At 35.8% G+C, this 23,461-nt stretch overlaps 1 protein-coding gene across 2 annotated transcripts; it reads right to left on the reverse strand.

Moving 5' to 3' along the window:
* Nucleotides 1-234: 234 nt before the first annotated feature.
* LOC149786554 (mitochondrial transcription rescue factor 1-like) lies at nt 235-20,759 on the reverse strand. Of its 2 annotated transcripts, none has more exons than XM_089977059.1 (4): nt 20,223-20,759; nt 14,254-14,399; nt 2,896-2,968; nt 235-547 (listed from the first exon to the last, which is right to left on the reverse strand). In XM_089977059.1, exons 1-4 carry the CDS (start codon nt 20,649-20,651, stop codon nt 341-343), a joined length of 855 nt encoding a protein of 284 aa, XP_089833185.1. In that variant the 5' UTR covers nt 20,652-20,759; the 3' UTR covers nt 235-340. The 2 variants fall into 2 exon arrangements, with proteins under 2 accessions (XP_089833185.1, XP_089833186.1); XM_089977060.1 differs by lacking the exon at nt 20,223-20,759 and adding an exon at nt 15,592-19,790.
* Nucleotides 20,760-23,461: the final 2,702 nt, after the last annotated feature.

A 23,461-nucleotide genomic window follows, 5' to 3' on the forward strand; every position in this document is an offset into this window, starting at 1 on the left:
GGGTTTTTTTCTGTTGTTGATTAAAACATTGCAGACTATTGCAAAATCCTTTTAACTCTGATTTTCTAACAATAAATTCAAACCTGACAACAGTATCCAGAACATTCTGAGGAGAAGAATGAAACTTTAAATTGATACACACGTGATAGTGAAACTTGGAATTGATACACACATGATAGTGAAACTTGGAACTGATACACATAAAATTCTAGATTTTTAAAAAGAAAAGAAAGATTTTTCTGCAATTATATATTTTTTAATAGATGGATCTCCTTTTGTTCTGTCAAAGTTCATTTAATGATATAGAATATAAAATACTTCCGGCACATATTAGGAATAATTAATTACTCCTATCCGTTTCTTCTTCGTGAAATTTTCCTGTATCTGGATTAGCGATTTCAAATACACCCCTCCATGCTCGGATAATTACTTGCCGGCGTCCTGTACTAGTTGTGTTTTTCAGTATTTTCATCAGGCGTACACGTTTAACTTTTAATATGTTGTCTGTTTTTTCCACCACCAGGTCTAAAAAGTCCCCCTCATCTACCTGAAAAACAAATGTACCAATAGAGATGCATACTGGGATAGGAACAATGGCACTAAAACCTGTTCCCTGTAATGATGGGATTTTTCAAATACTCAGAAGCAGTATGAAAAACCCCTTGGAACTATCAAAAAATGTTTTTCATACCCCAATTTATAATAAAAAGGAACAAAAACATGTGTACATAAGAACTGCAATCTTGTCAATTTTAACCAAGTTTTGTTCATGCAGAAAACCCTACCGGCTGGTTTTATGATATTTTGTCAATGACTGTTATTGTTATCTTCAAGCTTTTCCAGGATTAAACTTTGTATTACTGGTGTATAAGGGGGATGACAATTCCCTGACATGTCTAACCAGACATCAGAAACCACTGTTGAACAAATGGATTTCATTTTATTATATTTTGACTTTTAAACATTTTTTAAAAAATTTGAGACACATTTTCCCAATATAATCACAGCCATGCTAGAGCAACATTCAAAGTGATGTTGCCAACTGGTGTAGTACTATCTATCTGCCCCCAGTTTGCGTCCAACATGTCTGGAGCTGATTGATACATGCTGGAAGTGATACCCAGTAGGAAGGGTCTAACAGTGAAACTGCAATAAGTTGCACGCACCTCTATATAATGTTAACTCACAGAAGACAAAATTTATTAACCCCTTCCATCAGCTTCACTTACATATAAAATCACCTCAATATACATGACACCTGTCTAAAATGGAGAAATTCAATTATTCCCATCAGTGTCCTTTCTAGAAACATTTTTCTGCATCAGTATTAATACCGATTCTTTGAAGTCTTTAATACAATAATAATTTTCTATATTACTACCGGCTGCACTTTGTCAAATTCCATCTTGTCTTTTGTTTTGCAGTCACTGTTGGTGTTTTTCATGTACATATCAACAGAAACCATTTTTCTTCTTTGTCAGTGAACTTGACCTTTGACCTTAAAAATGAAAGTCTTCTTTCTTGTGCGCAATGTTCGGTCCATGTAAGAGATATAAAACTAATATTATTGCATGGACACCATTTTTATTTGTTCAGTCATATACTGACTTCACAATTGAAAGAGTTATTATTTACCCCAATTACAAGCCATCCACAAACTTTGGTAATAGTCGATTGTGAAGAACTCAAGTTATTGAGCATAGAATATTCTTTAAATCAGTGACCTTGACCTTTGACTCGAAAATAAGTGTTCTTTCCTTACTCCAATTAAAAGCCATCCACACTGTCAAGAAAGTTTTTATTTGCAAGTTAAGTCTCAGCAAGTGTACTGAAATAACAGTAACAATAATTATCGTTGGTCAAAATGCATAAATGTATGAATCCATGATTTTCTTCTTGATGGAAGGGTATAAGAAAATTGGAACTACTTCTTAAACCCTGTAAATTGGAACCACATCAAAACAACATAAGGGTTATGCTAAATTCAATGTTCTGCCAGTGAACTGCACTATCATGCCACCCTGTTATCACAGGAATGATAGAATCCTAATGCATCACTTGACAAACAACTGGAAAATACCACTGACCATTGTTTTGCCATCTATACAACAACAAATGTCTTAAATCATCTTTTTCTTCCTGTCACATTAGGGCTTTCATAACTGTACACATACTGTCTAGCCTGTCTAAATGATCAACTTTAAAACTTAAAGAATGTGTCATTTTAATGCAGGTAGTCATTATATGCAGGTGACCCAAATACACAATTGGTCTGTATATGCAGGTGACCCTTATTTGCAGGTTTTATATGTAGTTGGTCCTTATATACAGGCGAATATAATATGCACATGGTATGTATATGCTGGTGACCCTTATGTGCAGGAGGTCCTAATATGCAGATTGTATGAAGCACATCATAACTAAGAAGACATTCTTGATAAGGGGATGTCCATAAATTACTTATGCATGGGGGGAGGGGTCTGTTAGTATGTTCTGCACCTCAAGTCTTTTACATTTACCTCGGAAAAGCATTGGTAACAACTTTTTGTAAAATTCAAACCATGTTTTATAGGTTAATACATCCTCACTTTTGTTTTCAAGTCATCCTGGTTAAGTTTTTTTTACATAGCAATAAAACTTGAAACTGCCTATTTTTAACAAATGTATTAAGCCTCATAATTTAAAGTTCAGATGTTCAGCTACTGCTGAAAGGGGGAGTGATGCAGAAGTGTACATGTGCGGGGGATACAAAAGTGTATGCAGTGCAATGAGAGGGGGTCAAAACTGGATGATTACTTGCATTCAGAATTTATGGACATCCCCTTGCTATGATATGTAATTGTGTGAAGATATTCCTACTAAAATTGCTAATAATCAGCAACATTTCCTTTCTACCTGTTTACTCTTTTTGAGCAGCTTGACGCCGTTGAGCCGCAAGGAACTTTGATAAAAGCACTCATCAAGCTTGCTGAAAGTAATACACATTAAGAATAAGTATTTCATAAAGGTATGAATGAGGTGGCAAATTCAGGACAAATAATTCTGAATAAGCAAACATAGATAAAAGTTTCAGTATATTTCAGGGAAATAAGTAAACAGACTACATTTTTGACAGACATGACTGTTCACCTTTTGCATTTAAAAAAATACTAAAACAAAAACTTTCAAAGAAAATAATGTGAAATAAAGGAGCAGGACAAATATGTGATGCCTATTGATGTGATATACTTAAACAGAAAGATTTTCTGCTGAAAGAGATATCCTGAAACTTCCCCTTTTGGACTTTCTAATTATATTTTTTTTCCACAAACAATGTATATGGGAAAAACCATAAGTAAATATGTTCCACTACCAAATATTTGCAGACAAATTGCTAGTCAGAATGCTGACAAGATGTTAGGATGCTGACAATGCTGACCTGGATGCTGATCAGCTAGTCATAATGCTGATAAACTGCTAGACATATGATAAAGAAATAAATACATTTATTGACCCAAAAAAGTAGTTTTCACAAGATTGTACAAGCCTTCAGTGCAATATCGACTTAAGTTTAACTGTTTTGGGTCATTCCCTTATGAAATATACTGCAGAAAGTGATTTGTATATTTATATCAAATATGCATCTTAGGTATACATAAAATATACACAAGCCTTATCTTAAATATGTTTAAAACAAGCAAAGTCTGATCTGTGTCCCCTGCCTACCATGATGAGGTCACAAATGTTTACAATCATGAAATCTGACATTTTATGACAGCAGTAAAGTTACTGGGAAGACATCAAAAGTAACAAAGTTTCATTGCCACAGCTTAACAAGCATTTGTGAAAAAAATCACCAACTTGAAGAAAGAAGTGCAAGTGGACAATAGTTGATACCTGTTGGGCTCCCCTGATCAGCCAGGAATCAGGTGATTAACCTGGCTAATTTTACTTCACACCTGGCTACTTAAATAAAATAACCTGTATCCCCATTTCAAAACCCAGCCTACTTTGGCATCTCACCCTCCAACTTTGAACCTAATGGAAGGCTCTGTCCTTGTACATCAAACAGGTTTTATTATGTGAAGAAGAAACAAAAGTAACCATAAACTATTGGTATGTGATCTTGACCTTTAGGATAAGATCACAAAAATCCAATGCAACATAATACTATTGACAATATACAAATATTCCAAGATTCATCCATTTATCATAAAAAAACTGACCGAAACATGATCCACTGACCTGTGACCTTAAGCTTGAAAATAGGATCACCACTCGGAAACAAGACACCTTTAAGTGATCACATAATGTATAGTAAAACCAGTTTCAAATGGTTCTAAAAATTAGAGTGGAAAGGAATTATAACAGAAAAATTCAACATAATTACTCTATGACACTGATCTCGAATGATCACATATGCATGCCAAATCGTATCACTCAATCTCAAACAGCTCAAAAGTTTTTTATGGAGTGGACGAAAAAGTATGATAGAAAACAAAAATGTATAGCTTAACCAGTCGTTTATCATGGCCTTCACTGGGACACATTCTCTACTGACCAATCTATTATCATGGCCTTCACTGGGACACAATTCTCTACTGACCAATCTATTATCATGGCCTTCACTGAGACACACATTCTCTACTGACCAATCTGTTATCATGGCCTTCACTGGGACACACATTCTCTACTGACCAATCTATTATCATGGCCTTCAATGGGACACATTCTCTACTGACCAATCTATTATCATGGCCTTCACTGGGACACATCTTCTCTGTTAACTAATCTATTATCAGGGCCTTCACTGGGACACATGTTCTCTAATGACCAATCTAATGTTATGGTCTTCACTGGGACACATCTTCAATATTAACCAATCTAGTCTAATCACTCTGAACATTTCAACAAAGTTTCAAACGAAGGAAACAAAACACCATGAGTGGTAAATTTTAAAATTGTAAGTCCTCTTTTATTTATTGCTCTAATAATAGACAAAAAAAGAGTGTCAATTTCAGTGAATTTTAATTCTTCATTTATTTGACTGCAAAGTCCATAAATGACCTGAAGAATAGCTTAAGCTAATACTTTTTCAACAAAATGTCTGGTTATAATATGCAATATAATATACAAATGAATTATAATAACAGATTAACATTTTTCACATGGCCAATTATGACTAATTACAAAGAATCAAAGGAAAATAAAATTGATTGGATTAGACAATCCACATTTAAGCCTCAAACAAGACTAAATACCATTTATGCATTACGTTCAATTATTTCTGATGATAAAAAAGGCAGGTTGAGTTATGTATTACAGCCCATTCACTTTGGTTGAGTTTAATTTAAAGATAGCCTTGGTGGTTTAGTAGCTAGTTTGTCAGAGACATGACCAAAAGTGTGTACTTTCATATCCCACCATAGTATCAAATTAGGTTGGCTACCTGTCTCTGGACAAGGCACTTTTACCTCTGCACTAAATAACCTACCAGCAGTAAAATATGAAACTAAACCAAACATTCCAGATATGCCAATGTAAATGCTTAGGGTTTAATGGCATGAGAGTCCAATCCAGACTATATAGTGCTCCCACACAGGTATAACATTCAATTATCTTAGATGATCCAAGGATCAAAAATAAAAGATAATTTGTTCATGAATGCAATCATGAATGATGCCTTACTGAGCACTTTGGTCAGGTTTCCATCCATCCATCTAGCTCACAGCTGCAGATAAATTGTCAACTGCCATATTTTCCGGCCTATAAGATGATACTTTTTAACCAGAAAATCTTAGCTTCGTCTTATACTCATGATCGACTTCTATATGGAATTTGTCATCCAAATCGCTTTATGGTATGTCACATAATTTTTCATATAAAAAAAAATTCTCCAAAGGTATGAAAAATAATGTGTAAAAACATTTCAGTTTGGGGAAGAGATCATGTACAAACAAATGTAGGGCTCCACATTGAGGATTTGAAACAATTACATGATTGTCAGTATTAAAATTAACTTCTATAAGATGCAATTGCTCTAAAGCAGCATACATTAGTAATATATGTTGTTTGTAATATACGTTGCTTAAATTTGATATGGGTGCCTTAGAATTTAAAAATTAGAAGATGAATAATCATGACAGAGACAGATAATGCATCACAATTTTCTTACTGTACCTTGATCAAATAAAAATTATGTCCCATTATGAAAGAGAGATGCATTTATGATTGTACGGAAATCTTTTATTGTTCACTTACTTGATGACTGTGATCATACTCGTATACAAAAGTGCAGTACCATATTCCATTAACAATTAATCCCACTAGGTAAGCAATCCCTTCTAGTTTTAGTTGTCCATACCACTGTTCACAAATCACGTGGCTTTGTAGTGGTATGTATATGCTAATTAAACATGTTACAGACACAGTCAGGTTTTCCAAAGTTAACTCCTGTTTCAGGTCAAGGTTTGGCACACCAGATCAGATCAGTGAGGCTACCAATAGGGAAATGAGGCTAACCCATGCGTATTATCAATATGGTACCATACAATGAAATGAAATGCCAGGTGTTACTCATTTAAATTTCTCAACCAGTGACATTTTTTGAACTTGCCGATAGGACTGACAGCAATTTAATGTAACATATAGCATGAGCAAAAATCAAAAACAATTGCCGCCTAAGTATGAGAAGAGTACATGCACTTGAAGAAAAAACAAAAATCATATTTGTTAGGAATGGAGAGATCGTTATACTTGCAAAGAAAATCAGACATCATGTAAAATGGTTGTACTTGGGATTTAACCTAGTAAATGGAGTCTATATGAATATAAACTACTGTAAATACCGTATTTACCGCATATGTTGGGACACGATAAAATAATTTTTTTTTTCCTGTCCTAGAACTTATGGTGAAACATTTTTACACTTTGGTCATATGTCCCAAAACTTAAGAAACAAAATAAATTTGCATTGCATTTGTGCTCCCCCCCCCCCAACTGCACGTCGCAATAAAATAGATAAATAAAACTCTTAATTGATAATAAAAAGAAAGAAACTAACCTTGTGGTATTATTTATTCCTTTTTTCAACATGAGCATTAAAGAATAAAATATTTCCACGAATCTGTATAAGTAGCGTAGGCTTCCATACTGTAGCGTGTATCAATTATGTCCGATACCACACACCATGTTGTTCATTGGCATGAACAATGAGAAACAATTGTGTGTGGTTGTGCTCAAAGGTTTGAACATGTTATCTGACTGAAAACTGGAGCCAAAAAATATCGCATACAAGAGGGAAATAGTCAACTGATATCTTGAAGATGCCATTCACGCATGACACAGTGTCTGGTGCAAAATAATCAAGATTGAATTATATCAAGATCTACTGTATGACATTATCTCGCCAAAAAAAATCATCATTTGAAAACACATTCACTTGAGTGCAAGTGACAGTCTTTTCACCAGTTAGGGTTACATAATTATCCTTACTATACCAAGCACATATAAGCCCTGGTGGTGAATAAACATGACTGGCAGCAAGCAGTTAACTCTTTCTTTGAACCTACTGACAGGACATCAAAGACAAAAGGTTATTTTTATTACAAAGCAGGCGATCTCAGAAGCCGACCCTGGTTACTTTATTTTGTAAAGGATATCAATACAAAGGTTATTTTATTGCAAAGCAAGCCAACATCAGAAGTTGACTATGGATTCTGTGAAGTGAGCCGATTTTATTTTTTTTTTTTGAATATACAAAGACGGCCGAGATATGGAAGCATACTTGGGTTCCTTTTCAACCGTATTCACGGGAATTTTGAAAATAAATTGAAACAATGGAACAAATTTTAAAGTGACACAATATAGTGCTTTGTGCACAGATGTCGATGACCCAGCATCACCCAGAATATTTGGAGAAAATAAAATCATGTGATGAATTCGTTAAGGCCAGAAGAGAACTATACTGTATGCCAGTATCTCGCAAACAAAAATCATTATTTTAAAACACATTCACTTGAGTGCAATTGACAATCTTTTCGTCAGCACGGGTTACATAAGTATCATTAATATTTACCCGCAGACATCAGTGAAGCTTTGTATTAATTATTACTAAAGATGACAAGCACATATAAGCCCTGGTGGTAAATAAACACAACTAGCAGCCAGCAGTAAACTTCTTTGAACTTGCCGACAGGACATCAATGACAAAGGTTATTTTTATTACAAAGCAAGCAGACCTTGGAAGCCGACTTTGGACTCGGAGGCCGATCTTTTATAAAGGATATCAATACAAAGGTTATTTTATTGCAAAGCAAGCTGACCTCAGATGCTGACTACTGGATTCTTTTAAGTGTGCCGATTTATTTTTTTTAGCTTTGAATATACAAAGACGGCCGAGATATGGAAGCTAACTTTTGTTCCTTTTCAACAGTATTCACAAAAAGTTTGACAATAAAGTAAAACAATGTAACAGTTTTTAAAGTTGCACTATAGTGCTTCGTGTGTGAACATCGATGACCCAGCATCATCCAGAAGATTTGGAGAAAATAAAATCACGTGATGAATTCGTGATGGTCAGAAGAGAAACAGATTATTTTGCCGACAATATGATAATTAACATGGATGAAACTCTAGTGTACTTTGATCACATTCCTGGATGGACTGACGATAAGATGGGCATCAAAAGTGTGAGAATTAGAAAAACTAGCGCAGATTTGAAGAAAAAAATCTTCCTTTTGTTCTTGCAGATTCCACTTCAGGTGGTGTGTTGCCTCCAACAATTTTTCACGGTATGAGAAAGTTAAAAAAGTATTCATGTACCAAAATAATAGACCGTACGTGTGCAGGAGAAGGGTTGTGTTGATGAGATGCTGCTGCAGTGGATTAAAGAGTTTTATCTCAAGTTTTATATTTAAAAAATAAAATTTCAGTTGGATTGCAATTTCCGACATGTAATTTTCGAATGATTTAAAAGGTGTCCCACAACTTACGACTCGAAAAAAATGATGTGTCCAAAAACATACAGTGCACAAAAAAATTACTTTTAAAATTAATTTATGGTGTCCCAAATATGCGGTAAATACAGTATTCAAACCCTGAAGGAGTATGGTATATATTTTCATAGTTTACATTTACTATTTATTAATTTGTTTCTCTCTTTGACAAAAGCTTTAGCTAAACATGGGCAATAAGGTGAAGAAAAATCCCCAAAAGACCTGGAATCTCTCACTCTCTCTCTCAAATATATATATATATATATATATATATATATATATATATATATATATAGATGCATCTCTCTGGATCTCTCTCCTCCCCCAAAAAAGATACGTGGAAAAAGCATTTTAGCATCAATGGTACAATATCCCTATTGCTGGTAATCTGAAATAGCATACATTGATCCTTTTAATATTACAAAACCATTAGTTATTAAAGTCTAATTCCACAAAGCATCGCAAATTTTATCATTTTCTGTAACTCAGCAAATATTCAGGTCAGCATCATTATATGAAGCTAAAAGTATATGTTTAAAATATTTAGTGTGAAACAAATTAGGTACTTTTGGATAGATTTATTGATCCATACCTGAAAGGTTACTGAGTTATAGATAGGATCAAATTTGCGATGCTTTGAGAAACAAATTGAAAAAGACGAAGCCGAGGTATTGATCTGGCCTCGTCTTAAACTCAGCATAACTTATATATGGATGAAGGATGGAAAATTTGCCAAATTTGCTCATCCAACTTATACTCCGCATTGACTTAATGGCTGGCAAATATGGTACAGTACTGTCAGACATCCATTTTATCAGGCTGTAGTCAATCCCACATACTTTCATCCCAACCCTCTTTTCATCTTAACTCATAACATTATCTCCAATATATATATATCCACATTTTGTCTCTAATTCCAGCTCTGAAGTGAATATATAGCTATTGGTACAAAATATACTTTGAATTCAATGCAATTTATTAAAATAACATCTTAAAATGTAGTAGGAAATGCAGATAACAGCTTCATAATACAGCTGACACAAAACACTGCCAAGTTACCATAGTTGGACACTGCCTTTGGAAGAGAATCATTTAAGTTGTATGGCTCAAAGGGTTTGTTGTTACCATAGATCTTATACCTCAGTCAGTGGTATTTTTGAGACTTAAGTGTTTTTCCATGGTCCCAAAGTCGGACAGTGTACACAACACCAAAAAGGTGAATAATTAAAGCTGCCTGCTTCATAAGCCTACAGAAAATGAGTGAAAAAATGAAATTAAAAATAAGACTTCTACGAAGTATTAAAAATAAGACTTCTACGAAGTATTTAATACACTTCTGTACCAACAGTAGTAGAAATAGCACTGTCAAATCCACAAAAACACATGCATGTATGTGCACAAACTCGCATAATCTCAACCATAAACATAAAATAAAAATTACACCCAGTTACTCTCCCTAAAATCTTTTAGGTAGTGGAATACTGTCTTAATTAGATGCAGTCTTTGCTGCATTAGTTTAGTGTTGACTTTGAAGGTGAAGCATGTATCATTAGAGTTCATCCTTTCACTCACTCAGAGACTGGATGATACAGTTGTTCAGCTTTCACAAAGATCTTTTTGAATAATCCTTGCCACAGAAAATAATCCTAGTTAAAAGAAATCCCAAAAATCATGTGTGGGTGAGGTCATCAAAACTTGTTTTTCATGGTAAATGTAAATATGCAAGCCAACTACTTCCAATATTGCCTATATATTTAATAGTACAGCCTATATATTTAATAGTACAAAGCGAAGCTGTTAGTATATAATGTATCCCATGTAATGTTTATTTCATTTTTGCTTTCCTCCGATATAAAATGACAGATGTGCAAACTTACTCCTCACTATTTAACCTGTAAATCAGAACAAAATCAAGCTGTTGGCAAATAAAGTAATCTGTACAGGAATAGTTCACTTTTCCTTTCCTGTTTTTTTTTAAATGGCTTAACTACTTGACTGGGATCCCTCCTTACTCATTAAATCACAGTCTACACCCCAACTAGTTTGTCAGTAATACACTGTGCTATTTACAGAGGTTGTAAGACATTTTCACACCTGTATATTAAGATGAGGTTAGGAACCATGTACAAGTTCAGTTTTATGGCAGTTTCACACTTATATATAAGATGAGGTCTAAACCTATGTATATGTTCAGTTCTAAGGCAGTTTCATGCCTATAGTACATATCAAGTGAGGTCTAAACCCATGTATGAGTTCAGTTCTAAGGCAGTTTCATGCCTGTATATCAGGGTGAGGTCTAAACTTATGTATATGTTCAGTTCTAAGGCAGTTTCATGCCTGTATATCAGGGTGAGGTCTAAACCCATGTATATGTTCAGTTCTAAGACAGTTTCATGCCTGTCATTCAGGGTGAGGTCAGTACCCATGTATGAGTTCAGTTCTAAGGCAGTTTCATGCCTGTATATCAAGTGAGGTCTAAACCCATGTATATGTTCAGTTCTAAGGCAGTTTCATGCCTGTATATCAGGGTGAGGTCTAAACCCATGTATATGTTCAGTTCTAAGACAGTTTCATGCCTGTCATTCAGGGTGAGGTCAGTACCCATGCATGAGTTCAGTTCTAAAGCAGTTTCATGCCTGTATATCAGGGTGAGGTCTAAACCCATGTATGAGTTCAGTTCTAAAGCAGTTTCATGCCTGTATATCAGGGTGAGGTCTAAACCCATGTATGAGTTCAGTTCTAAAGCAGTTTCATGCCTGTAAATCAGGGTGAGGTCTAAACCCATGTATGAGTTCAGTTCTAAGGCAGTTTCATGCCTGTAAATCAGGGTGAGGTCAGTACCCATGTATGAGTTCAGTTCTAAAGCAGTTTCATGCCTGTACATCAGGGTGAAGTCAGTATCCATGTATGAGTTCAGTTCTAAGGCAGTTTCATGCCTGTACATCTGGGTGAGGTCTAAACCCATGAATATGTTCAGTTATAAGGCAGTTTCATGCCTGTACATCAGGGTGAGGTCTAAACCCATGAATACGTTCAGTTCTAAGGCAGTTTCATGCCTGTATATCAGGGTGAGGTCAGTACCCATGTATATGTTCAGTTCTAAGGCAGTTTCATGCCTGTATATCAGGGTGAGGTCGAAACTTATGTATAAGTTCAGTTCTAAGACAGTTTCATGCCTGTATATCAAGTGAGGTCTAAACCCATGTATATGTTCAGTTCTAAGGCAGTTTCATGCCTGTATATCAGGGTGAGGTCTAAACCCATGTATGAGTTCAGTTCTAAAGCAGTTTCATGCCTGTATATCAGGGTGAGGTCTAAACCCATGTATGAGTTCAGTTCTAAAGCAGTTTCATGCCTGTAAATCAGGGTGAGGTCTAAACCCATGTATGAGTTCAGTTCTAAGGCAGTTTCATGCCTGTAAATCAGGGTGAGGTCTAAACCCATGTATGAGTTCAGTTCTAAAGCAGTTTCATGCCTGTACATCAGGGTGAAGTCAGTATCCATGTATGAGTTCAGTTCTAAGGCAGTTTCATGCCTGTACATCAGGGTGAGGTCTAAACCCATGTATATGTTCAGTTATAAGGCAGTTTCATGCCTGTACATCAGGGTGAGGTCTAAACCCATGAATATGTTCAGTTCTAAGGCAGTTTCATGCCTGTATATCAGGGTGAGGTCAGTACCCACGCATGAGTTCAGTTCTAAAGCAGTTTCATGCCTGTATATCAGGGTGAAGTCAGTACCCATGTATGAGTTCAGTTCTAAGGCAGTTTCATGCCTGTACATCAGGGTGAGGTCTAAACCCATGTATATGTTCAGTTATAAGGCAGTTTCATGCCTGTACATCAGGGTGAGGTCTAAACCCATGAATATGTTCAGTTCTAAGGCAGTTTCATGCCTGTAAATCAGGGTGAGGTCAGTACCCATGTATGAGTTCAGTTCTAAGGCAGTTTCATGCCTGTATATCAGGGTGAGGTCTAAACCCATGTATGAGTTCAGTTCCAAGGCAGTTTCATGCCTGTATATCAGGGTGAGGTCTAAACCCATGTATGAGTTCAGTTCTAAAGCAGTTTCATGCCTGTATATCAGGGTGAGGTCTAAACCTATGTATATGTTCAGTTCTAAGGCAGTTTCATGCCTGTAAATCAGGGTGAGGTCTAAACCCATGTATGAGTTCAGTTCTAAGGCAGTTTCATGCCTGTACATCAGGGTGAGGTCAGTACCCATGTATGAGTTCAGTTCTAAAGCAGTTTCATGCCTGTATATCAGGGTGAAGTCAGTACCCATGTATGAGTTCAGTTCTAAGGCAGTTTCATGCCTGTACATCAGGGTGAGGTCTAAACCCATGTATATGTTCAGTTATAAGGCAGTTTCATGCCTGTACATCAGGGTGAGGTCTAAACCCATAAATATGTTCAGTTCTAAGGCAGTTTCATGCCTGTAAATCAGGGTGAGGTCAGTACCCATGTATGAGTTCAGTTCTAAGGCAGTTTCATGCCTGTATATCAGGGTGAGGTCTAAACCCATGTATGAGTTCAGTTCTAAAGCAGTTTCATGCCTGTATATCAGGGTGAGGTCAGTACCCATGTATATGTTCAGTTCTAAGGCAGTTTCATGCCTGTATATCAGGGTGAGGTCTAAACCCATGTATGAGTTCAGTTCTAAGGCAGTTTCATGCCTGTATATCAGGGTGAGGTCTAAACCCACGTATATGTTCATTTATAAGGCAGTTTCATGCCTGTACATCAGGGTGAGGTCTAAACCCATGTATGAGTTCAGTTCTAAAGCAGTTTCATGCCTGTATATCAGGGTGAGGTCAGTACCCATGTATATGTTCAGTTCTAAGGTAGTTTCATGCCTGTATATCAGGGTGAGGTCTAAACCCATGGATGAGTTCAGTTCTAAGGCAGTTTCATGCCTGTATATCAGGGTGAGGTCTAAACCAATGTATATGTTCAGTTCTAAGGCAGTTTCATGCCTGTATATCAGGGTGAGGTCTAAACCCATGAATATGTTCAGTTCTAAGGCAGTTTCATGCCTGTATATCAGGGTGAGGTCAGTACCCATGTACGAGTTCATTTAAGACCATTATTTATTAATAATGAATATGAGCAAAATATTACAGTCTCACAATGTCCAATTTAGACATTTTAAAGTCGGTCAAAATATCATTCTTGTTGAACATGTATGGCATATATGACTGATTCCAAAGCTCTGCTATCCATCTAAACACTGATATGTACACATGTATAAATATTGTTAACAAAATATATATAATTACTTTCTTGGCATGTTAAGACCACTTCCAAGAATGCTATCAGCACGAAGGGATTTAACATTGACCTTGATCTGCTTATAGTTCATGGGAGCATCATAATCCTCTTCAAAAACCATATCATCTATTTCTTCATCTGTCTCCTCTTCCTCCTACAAAAATATAAGTCAACAATAAACTTACTTTATAACTACTGTAAGAATATTATCTGAGCGATCAGCAACAGCAGCAGCAGAATCCAACCACAATCCTTGCCTCTTTTAATCTTCATAACACAGTAAAACATCAATCCTCCTATCCTGAAGGGGAAGAAATAAAGATGGATATAGTCAAAAGGAATATATGCATTGTAGATCAAAGACACAAATGCAGACCTCCCAAATACTTGCCTGATGTTCTACAACTGGAGCAATCCATGCCAACATCAATGGTCAGTTTATGTGACACGTTCACCCTGATATATAATCTCTTATCTCCAACAACTAAAACATCCTTTTTCATATTATGAGGCAAAGACAATAACACTGAAATTCCCTTGAGAATATAATGCCTCCACTGCCACAAAAGGTAGCTAAAGTGCTACAGTCAAAGATTTTGCTAACTTGATTTTTCTCCCAGGTGAACTATCCAAGTCAGCATCCCAAGCTAGTTCTTATGACAAACTTATCCTCCCTTTAAAGATGGCTCCTCTAAAATTTACATTTTTAAAAGTAAAGTGAGTTTGCTCCCAAAACAAATACTTGCCTAATAACTAAATGTATCAGCAGATCGACATGAAATCTAGGACTGGGAAAGTTCTGTTGAAATTTTACCAATACTGTTGATTCTGTAAGTTATGAAAATATTTGTTTCACAGTTTTTCTTGTTTACGTATTTTCATCCATATATCAGCACTGAAAGGCCCCTGTGCCAGGATGCTTTAAGTCAAAGTTAGACAATTTTCTCCCATTCAATAACGAAATGTTTTTCCATATATGATGGCAGAACACATTCTTTGCAAAATCTGCAAAAAACCAGTATGGCATCAAAGTTAGGACACCTTCTGTCAAAACAGCACTCATATGAAATTGAACTTCAGCCACTAACATTCTCAACTGAGGCAAAACAGCACTCATGAAACTGAACTTCTGCCACTAACATTCTCAACTGAGGCAAGACTGGCCAGGTGATCATGCAATCATGTTAAACTGGGTATGGCCTATGTGGCATTTTAATGGTAATGAGTGCTGAAATATACAAACAAATGCAAAACTGATAAATTTTTCTTCTAACATAATTTTACTTTGATATCAATATATAATAGAAATCAAGAAAAGAAAACATAAAAAGCAGCTTCTAACATACCAGTGATGAAAATCTGTACAAAGCTTTAATGGAACAATATCCTGTCATGACATGATCATGTGATCACATCGCCAGCCTTCTGCACCAACATGCGACTTCAAAATGTTGGCAGTTGATGTTGTTTTCATGAGTAGTGGTGTTTCAGTTTGGGATATATCTGCTATGGAAGTAAAAACAACTTTGATTACTGAACAAATCTGTTGTTTAATCTAACAATAACTTTTCATTTTCTGTTGAATTTGATGCCAATTTTGAAATTGGTTCAAATGATAACTCACGGCTCTAAGCAGAACTTTAATGAAATGAAAAGACAGAATGGAAAATGAAAAGCATTTGCTATTATTTTATTAATACCAGGAGTGAATTCTTAGCCATTTATAATATCATACTACAATGTGAGGGGCTCCAAAATTTATGACAGGGACTCTCAGGTACAGATTGGAGGACTCTTGAATTTCATGAGTGCAGACTCCAGGACTCCTCATATTTAAACTGGTTTCAGAGACCTGCATACTCACCATAAGCAAGCATACTGCACACTATACTTAATTCAAGTCATGATTAAGCCAAATAAAAAAATGTGTGGTTCTGGTTAGATTGAGAAACCTTTTAATGCAGTTAAGGTGTTTTTTTAATCCCATGGTCTATTGTGTAAGTAACTCTCAAATTGCCTATCTTAGTATTTTTTTGGTTGGGACAGACTGACATGAAGAACATAAGAGTCACTTGCTTCCTGAATTTTACTATGATCATAGCTGAATCCTTTTGTTAATTTTTTTCCTTATTTAAATATTTTTACCCCTCAAAAATGTAGGGTAGGCAAGAAAACATAGGGTCAGTCAGGTAACCAGAACCACACACCTTTTGATTTTACCTTAATGACACTCGAAACATGCAATAGAACTGATGAAAGCATCTTTTTCTAAAGTATGCAACTGCTCATATATCAGTTCAGTAAGTTTGGTAAAATCAGTATTTATCTTAATGTGAACCACATTCTTGCATTCCAGGATGTGCCTTCTCATGCACAAGTGGAAACATGTACCACAACTACAATAGTTCTCATACTTACAAGCAAATTCAATATATATACCCCATTTATGCATACATATACAGGGATGGTCCTGGCTTTTAAAAAGCTGTCGCCAAAAAAATCACCAACCTCAATATTTTGTCGCCAATTTTCAAAAAGTGTCGCCAGAACAAGTAGTGTACAGTTTTTCAAGTGTTAATTTAGTCTATTAATGTAACAGGCAATGAAAATTACAAAAGATGGGTTAGTTAATACTCTAATTACAACAAGCATTAACAAAATGTTACAAAGTGTTACATGAAGATCCGTCGTGATTTTAGGGCTGACCTCTTGTTGAATGCAGTTTCAAAGTCTAATTGTTCACATCTGTACATGCTGATTCTCATTAAATTCTCGAGAGATGAGATGCAGAGTTTATTTCTGATGTCAGTTTTTATGAGGTTCATCTTACTGAATCCACGTTCACAGTCTACAGTGCTGACAGGTGACACCAGTAGTCTCTCAGCAGCCCCCCCCCATGGCTATCTTCACAAAGCTTGTAGTGAATTGCTTCCTAATTCCCAAGAATGATCACTGAATGCTGTATACATTTTCTTGACAAGCAAAATAGGATCTCCATTCCCACAAATGAAACTTACATGAGTCAACACCTGGCAATATTGGACCATATATATAAGCACAAATTCACACCCAATTTAGGGATTCTTTCACTCCTGTATTTTGAGAAATAAATAATTATTATTAATTATGCAAAACTGGTTTTTTTTTGCTATTTCTTGTTGCGGAGTTTAAGTCTCTGCAGCCGTAACATGGATTGATGGCAAAAGAAAAAGATCAATGAGTAAAATGCTGCACTGGCAACAGATATAATTGTGATTGATTTTTTCCATTTGCTTTGTATTTATAAGCAGTAGTCGGTACTTCAATGGTTATTAGTTTTCTATAAAGGTTCATATTGTATTGGTATATGTAAAAAAAAAAAAAAAACAACAGAAGGATTAGCCATTCAATTAATTGTATCTGTTCTATTCGCGTCTTCAGAAGTCGGTCAGTTGTAGGTATAGTTCGGTAGCATGATTGACTGTATCACAGCATACAGTACTCAGCCCAGATGTCAGCATAAGCAGATTATGATGTAACAATGTACTGTAAAGATGGAGTTGTCAATATGAACAAAGGATCGTTTGTGTAACAGATTGATTCCAATGCATTGCTTAGTCAAGTTTGTGGCTTCCTTTCATTCTCCCTTTTAATTTATCCAGTCCAAATCCATGATTGTATGTACAAATTAAATAACAAAAAAAGTCTGTCGCCAAAAATATCGCCAGATGGGATATTTTTGTCACCAATAAGGAAAAAAAATCACAATTTGCGACATTGGCGAAGCCCAGGACGATCCTTGATATATAGTTTATTTAGGACAAATAGCAAGTAGTTTTTATTGTATTTAGATAGATATTACAAGAAAAGTTCCATCTCTTCCAGCTTGGTCATCGCTGTCCTTCACCAGGCTAATGTCGTCCATCCACATTTACTGGTGTCCATCTGAGGTACCTTAGGTATCCATTAATGGGGCATCCTCATTACGTGTCCATGACATTTGATCCTGTGCATCTTGATCCCCATGTTAAATGTTGTTACATCCCATCTTTTCATATAGGTTCACATTGGAAATCTTATTTGGCCATTAGATGTTGCAGATTTTATGCAAGTAACTATTATGAAAGGAACTTACTTTCCTCATGTCTGTCTTCACTACTCTCCGACACTCAGAGCAGCACCAACTTTATATTGCTGCTGTAAAGTCTGATCTTTGTTTCGAGGCTATATTGTTTTGATTTCCATATAGGACAGAGTCTGCTGAAAGCACATCTGGCTTTATTTAACCTGGCCTGGATGACCTATTTGGCATCATCGTCACTGCTTATTAAGCTACCCAGGTGAGTGAAATCCTCTACAAACACAAGTGCTTCTCCATCAATGGTAACTGGAGGAGTAGCTGTGGAACTTGTGTATATCACTTGGGTTTTTTCTGTACGGACATGCAGGGCAGTCTGTTTAGTGTACTTGCCGAGTCTGTCAGATTTCTCTTGGAGATGAGAGTGCCTTGATGAAATGACAGCCAGATCAACAGCAAAGTCCAGATCTTCAAGGTGTGAGAAAGAAGAGTGTCCACTGTATCCCTCTGGCATGGTCAGATATTGTTTGACATTATCCAGTTGATGTCGATGAGGAAAAGAATGGGAGAGAGGATGCAACCTTGCCTAACACCAGACTTCACTTGAATGACTCTGTAAGTGTTGTTAAGGATAATGCTGCATTTGAAGTGCTCATAAAGCTTCCCAATGAGTTTGATTATCTTGGATGTTATTCCGTAGGCTCTAAGAATTTTCCATATACTCTACCCTTACAGTGAACACTATGAAATGCCTTCTTGCACTCAATGAAGCTGATGTAAAGGGGCACATTCCACTCTAGACAATGTTCAATATTGTTGTGTAGAGCAAATATATGATATATGTATCTTCTTCCTTTGTCGAACCCTGCTTGTTCCTGTCTGACTTTGTAATCTATGGCTGTGTCAATCCTTCAGAGAAGAATTCTGCAGAAAACTTTGCTGGGGATGGAAGGCAATGTCATCCCTCACCTGTTGTCACAATTACTACGGTCATCTTTTTTGGTAGCTTAGCAATGAGGCCTTACACCAGTCCTGTGGGATGACATCATTTTCTCATATCTTTCTAAAGAGGTCTTGCTTTGAAGGATGTGCCTTCTCACTCACTAGTGGGAACATATATCACAACTACAATAGTTTTCATAATTACATCCAAATTCAACATATGGTGTACCCCATTTATGCATACAAATAAAGTTTATTTAGGATAAATAGCCATTATCAAGTACTATTCATTATTTTTAAATGAGTATTAAGAATGAAGGACTAATGAAACTGGAAGATATAAACTTTAGCCAATTAATATTTACTGAACTACATGCAGTGATATAAGAGAGGAAAAGAAGAAAAAATCCAAACAAGCAAATAGTATGTGTTTCAAGAACATTTTTTCATTTTCTTCACTATCAACATTACCAACATTAGTTTCAATATGGAAATTCTGATAGCCATCAAATTACAAGTATGGGGTGTAATATATGACAGTCATGGGACCGGGCTGACTGGAAAAAGACTATTATGACAGCCCATATTACACTGCACTGTGATGTTTGCCTGATGCATTGTACACAAGACCCAGTGTATAATAAAAATCACGGTATCTTGCTTATATTTCATGCAATACATTAATTACAATGCAATAACTCAGTACTATCTCAAAGTCATGGTATGTTGTGTGCAAAAATAACTAAAATTACCTCTCTTTTAGCTTAAATAAATACGTTTCCAGCAAAACAGATCATAACAGCATTTTTTTAAATAAAAATTTTAAATTAATAATTTATTACTTTTCACTTATAACGTACAATATGTAATATTTGACTATACCACACCCAACCGGTTATGCCTATTCACATTATCAACTGCACTTAAACTATGTATTAAATACCGACACTTCCAACATTGTAATCTGTATAATTATACCTCTAACTCAGAATCCTCCTCCTCTACAACTTTGTCCTTCTTTTGTTTGCTTTTTGACTTGTATCTGCTGTTTATTACTAATGGCTCAAACCTAGCTGAACCAAATTTCTGCATAGTTCCAATTTTTCTGGGTAAAAGGACATGAAGCTTTCGGTGGAAAGAGACCTGGCACGATTTGCATCCGTATTTATTCAAGTGCCTATATCTTGGTAAATATGAAATCTGACTTTCATTCAAGTCTGAGACAATGTCAGTGTAAATAAAAGGCAAATGGCCAACATGACCGTGCTGCAGATGCAGCGGATCGACGTCCGCGACGCTAGATACAACTACTGGACTTAATGCCATATCAACACGTGGTCGAAAAATGCATGCAAATTTGTTTACTTGTTGAATAATGAGTTTCAGGATATTACTCTGGTAACCCATTTTCAAAAAGATCCTAAGAACATGTAGACTGTTCCTTAGATAAAGTATCTTAATTGCCCGATGCGGGTACTGTCTCTCTGGTAAAGAAAACACCAATTTATTAACATGAAGATGAGAAGCTTACACTATTATTGAAATAGAGTTATGCGTCTAGTAGACATAAAGCGGCTTATAATTTATCATAACAAACAACGAAACGAAGATAATTTGCGGCACTAGCCTAAGTAAGACAATCTTTTCTACTATTTTTTTTTTATATATTTTTACGGGAAAAATAATTCTTTAGATTCCCAAAAATAATAAATCATATGGAAAAGTTTTTTTTTTACATTAAAATAATACATGTCTGCTATAAAATTTGAATTCATATAAAAATGTTACATTCTTTTATATCCAACATTATTTTTACTGAACACATTTATATATATTTTTAATAATAGAAAATCGACAGTTTCCATGAAAAATTCAACGTTTTACATTAAAATATAAATATTTATAATTTAAAAAAAAATAATGCCCTGACTGTTTGTATCAAACGACTGTGATATAAGTAAATGAACTAAAATACTTTTATGAATAAATAATATGTCCACCATGTATGTATGTATGTATGTATGTATGTATGCATGCATGCATGCATGCATGCATGCATGTATGTATGTATGTATGCATGCATGCATGTATGTATGTATGTATGTATGTATGCATGCATGCATGGGGGCCCCAAGTGGCCGAGTGGTCTAAAGCGCTCAGCGTTACGGATCACTGCCATCTCACCTCTGTCTGCGTGGGTTCGAATCTCGGATTCGGCTAATGTGGGCATGTGAGAAAGCTTGCCAGTAGCTTCTCGTGGGTCGGTGGTTCTTTCCAGGGTTTTCCCGGGTTCTTCCTCCACTATTAATACTGGCCGCCATGTATACCCATCGTGTGCTGAAAAATGGCGTTAAACCCTACAACAACATGCGTGCATGCATATGATTTAACGACACATGAGCAGAATTCTGGCTACCGGGTGTCGTATGTGTTTTATACACGAGAGGTATGCACGCAGGTCGAGGACCAGATGTGGTATGTGTCTTATACACGAGAGGTATGCATTTTGGTCGAGGATCAGGTGTGTTATGTGTCCTATGCACGAGAGGTTGAGTATCAGGTGTGATATATATCCATTACACAAACAGCATAAAACTACATCATGTTCCATACCAAGGGTGTAAATAGGGGACAAATGGGATTTCTGAACTTTAGTGAAATATAAAGTAGTAGAAACTTTTGGGTTGTTATGTCAATACACAATAAATAAATCAAAATGATTAACTAGTTGATTCCAACACCATAACTCACATATGCTGCTATTCATATCTTGACCATTTTCATTACTTCTGCAAAATAACAAATGATATTGAACCCTAAACAAGAACATAGGTGGAACACCTCTTCAACTAACGTTTACAAACTAACAACACACTCGTACCAGTGCATTTATTTGTAAAATGCAAGATGAGTTATAATACATTACAGACTTTTTGTAAGACCAGCATTACAACAAGAATTCAAACACAAAGGACACTGGAAATACACGTAGCTAACCGTGTTTGTGCAAACCAATCATGTAAAACCTACAACCTATTCGGAACATAATAGTTTTCACTTGGTTTCTGGTATGTTTTGGTATGAATTTATTACAAACCCAGGGCCGGATGGGGGGAGGGGGGGGGGGTCGGGTGGGCGGTGTCAGTGTTCGGGGTTTACGGAGACCCCCATTCCTGTAAAATAGGTCCACACACAAACAGTCACTTGTGACTTGAAATTTGGCCATCATTTTATTCTTGCGCACGTTTATTTATTATCATGCAAATTTGAGTAAATACACTCATTGACTTTTGCTTGGGTGCCCTTTCGAGGAATGTCATGGCCTTTTGAAATTTTGGAACCCACCCCAACCCTCTAACACTTGACCTGAATCGGCCCAATATACCTCATACCGATACTATTTGGTAGGAGCCAATATAAAACAATGAACACGTGTACTTATTGACACAAGCTAAGTATGGTATAATTTTATTACTCATAAAGAGGTGTTAACAAAAACTTAGAACTCGAAACAAGACGTGCTTGTACAAACCACAAATAAAGCATACACTATTTCAGGAATCTAATATGTGTCTCATAGTACATTTGATTTGTATAATGTCATGACTTTTACTGTTATGCTTTGTGTCTTTAGTTTCTTGTAACTGCTCTTTAAACAGGTTTTGGCGGTGCCGTCAGTTTGTAAATGGCGCGGGTTATGCCAACAATCAACAATAAATTTGAGATAGATATCAAGTGAAACTTTTTACTCTACTTTATCAGTTGTCGTTTTTCTCTGTCATCATTCGTATGTCCGAGATCATTATTAATTTGCTCTAATTCTGTTAAATCCGTTGCAAAATGGAAAATCTGTTCAAATTTGATTCTGTGTCATGCAGGTTGTGATTAAAAGTGATGGGTTTTTCTTTATTTAGAATCTTCGATTCATTTAAAAGCGAATTATATGCATCCTCAACTGAGTTTTGTTCCAAACTTTCATCTGTAATGATTTTTATTTCAAGTTACAGCACTCTATCGAGGCCATAATGTATTACCTCCGCCTATAAAATTAACGATTTTTTAATTTATATTTTGTAATTTTTTTATATTTTGTTATAGCTTTCAATGTGTTTAATTCAGCTGATTTGTCAGGACACTGGTGTTTCTCACGACTAATTCAAGTCCCCATGTGTACTGAATTGTGATGCCCATTAATACACTTCCTTAGCATGTTGATT

Source organism: Sinohyriopsis cumingii, chromosome 12 (genome assembly GCF_028554795.1).
Source record: "Sinohyriopsis cumingii isolate HCF-2022 chromosome 12, ASM2855479v2, whole genome shotgun sequence".
NCBI lineage: Eukaryota > Metazoa > Mollusca > Bivalvia > Unionida > Unionidae > Sinohyriopsis > Sinohyriopsis cumingii.

Coding starts and splice junctions, on each gene's coding strand:
- LOC149786554 (XM_089977059.1), bottom strand. CDS start 20,651: ATGGGTTACCAGAGTAATATCCTGAAACTCATTATTCAACAAGTAAAC. Junction 2,969..14,253: donor GGTCTTAACATGCCAAGAAA/GTAATTATATAT, acceptor TATTACTTTCAG/CAAGCTTGATGAGTGCTTTT. Junction 548..2,895: donor TGCTCAAAAAGAGTAAACAG/GTAGAAAGGAAA, acceptor TTTGTTTTTCAG/GTAGATGAGGGGGACTTTTT.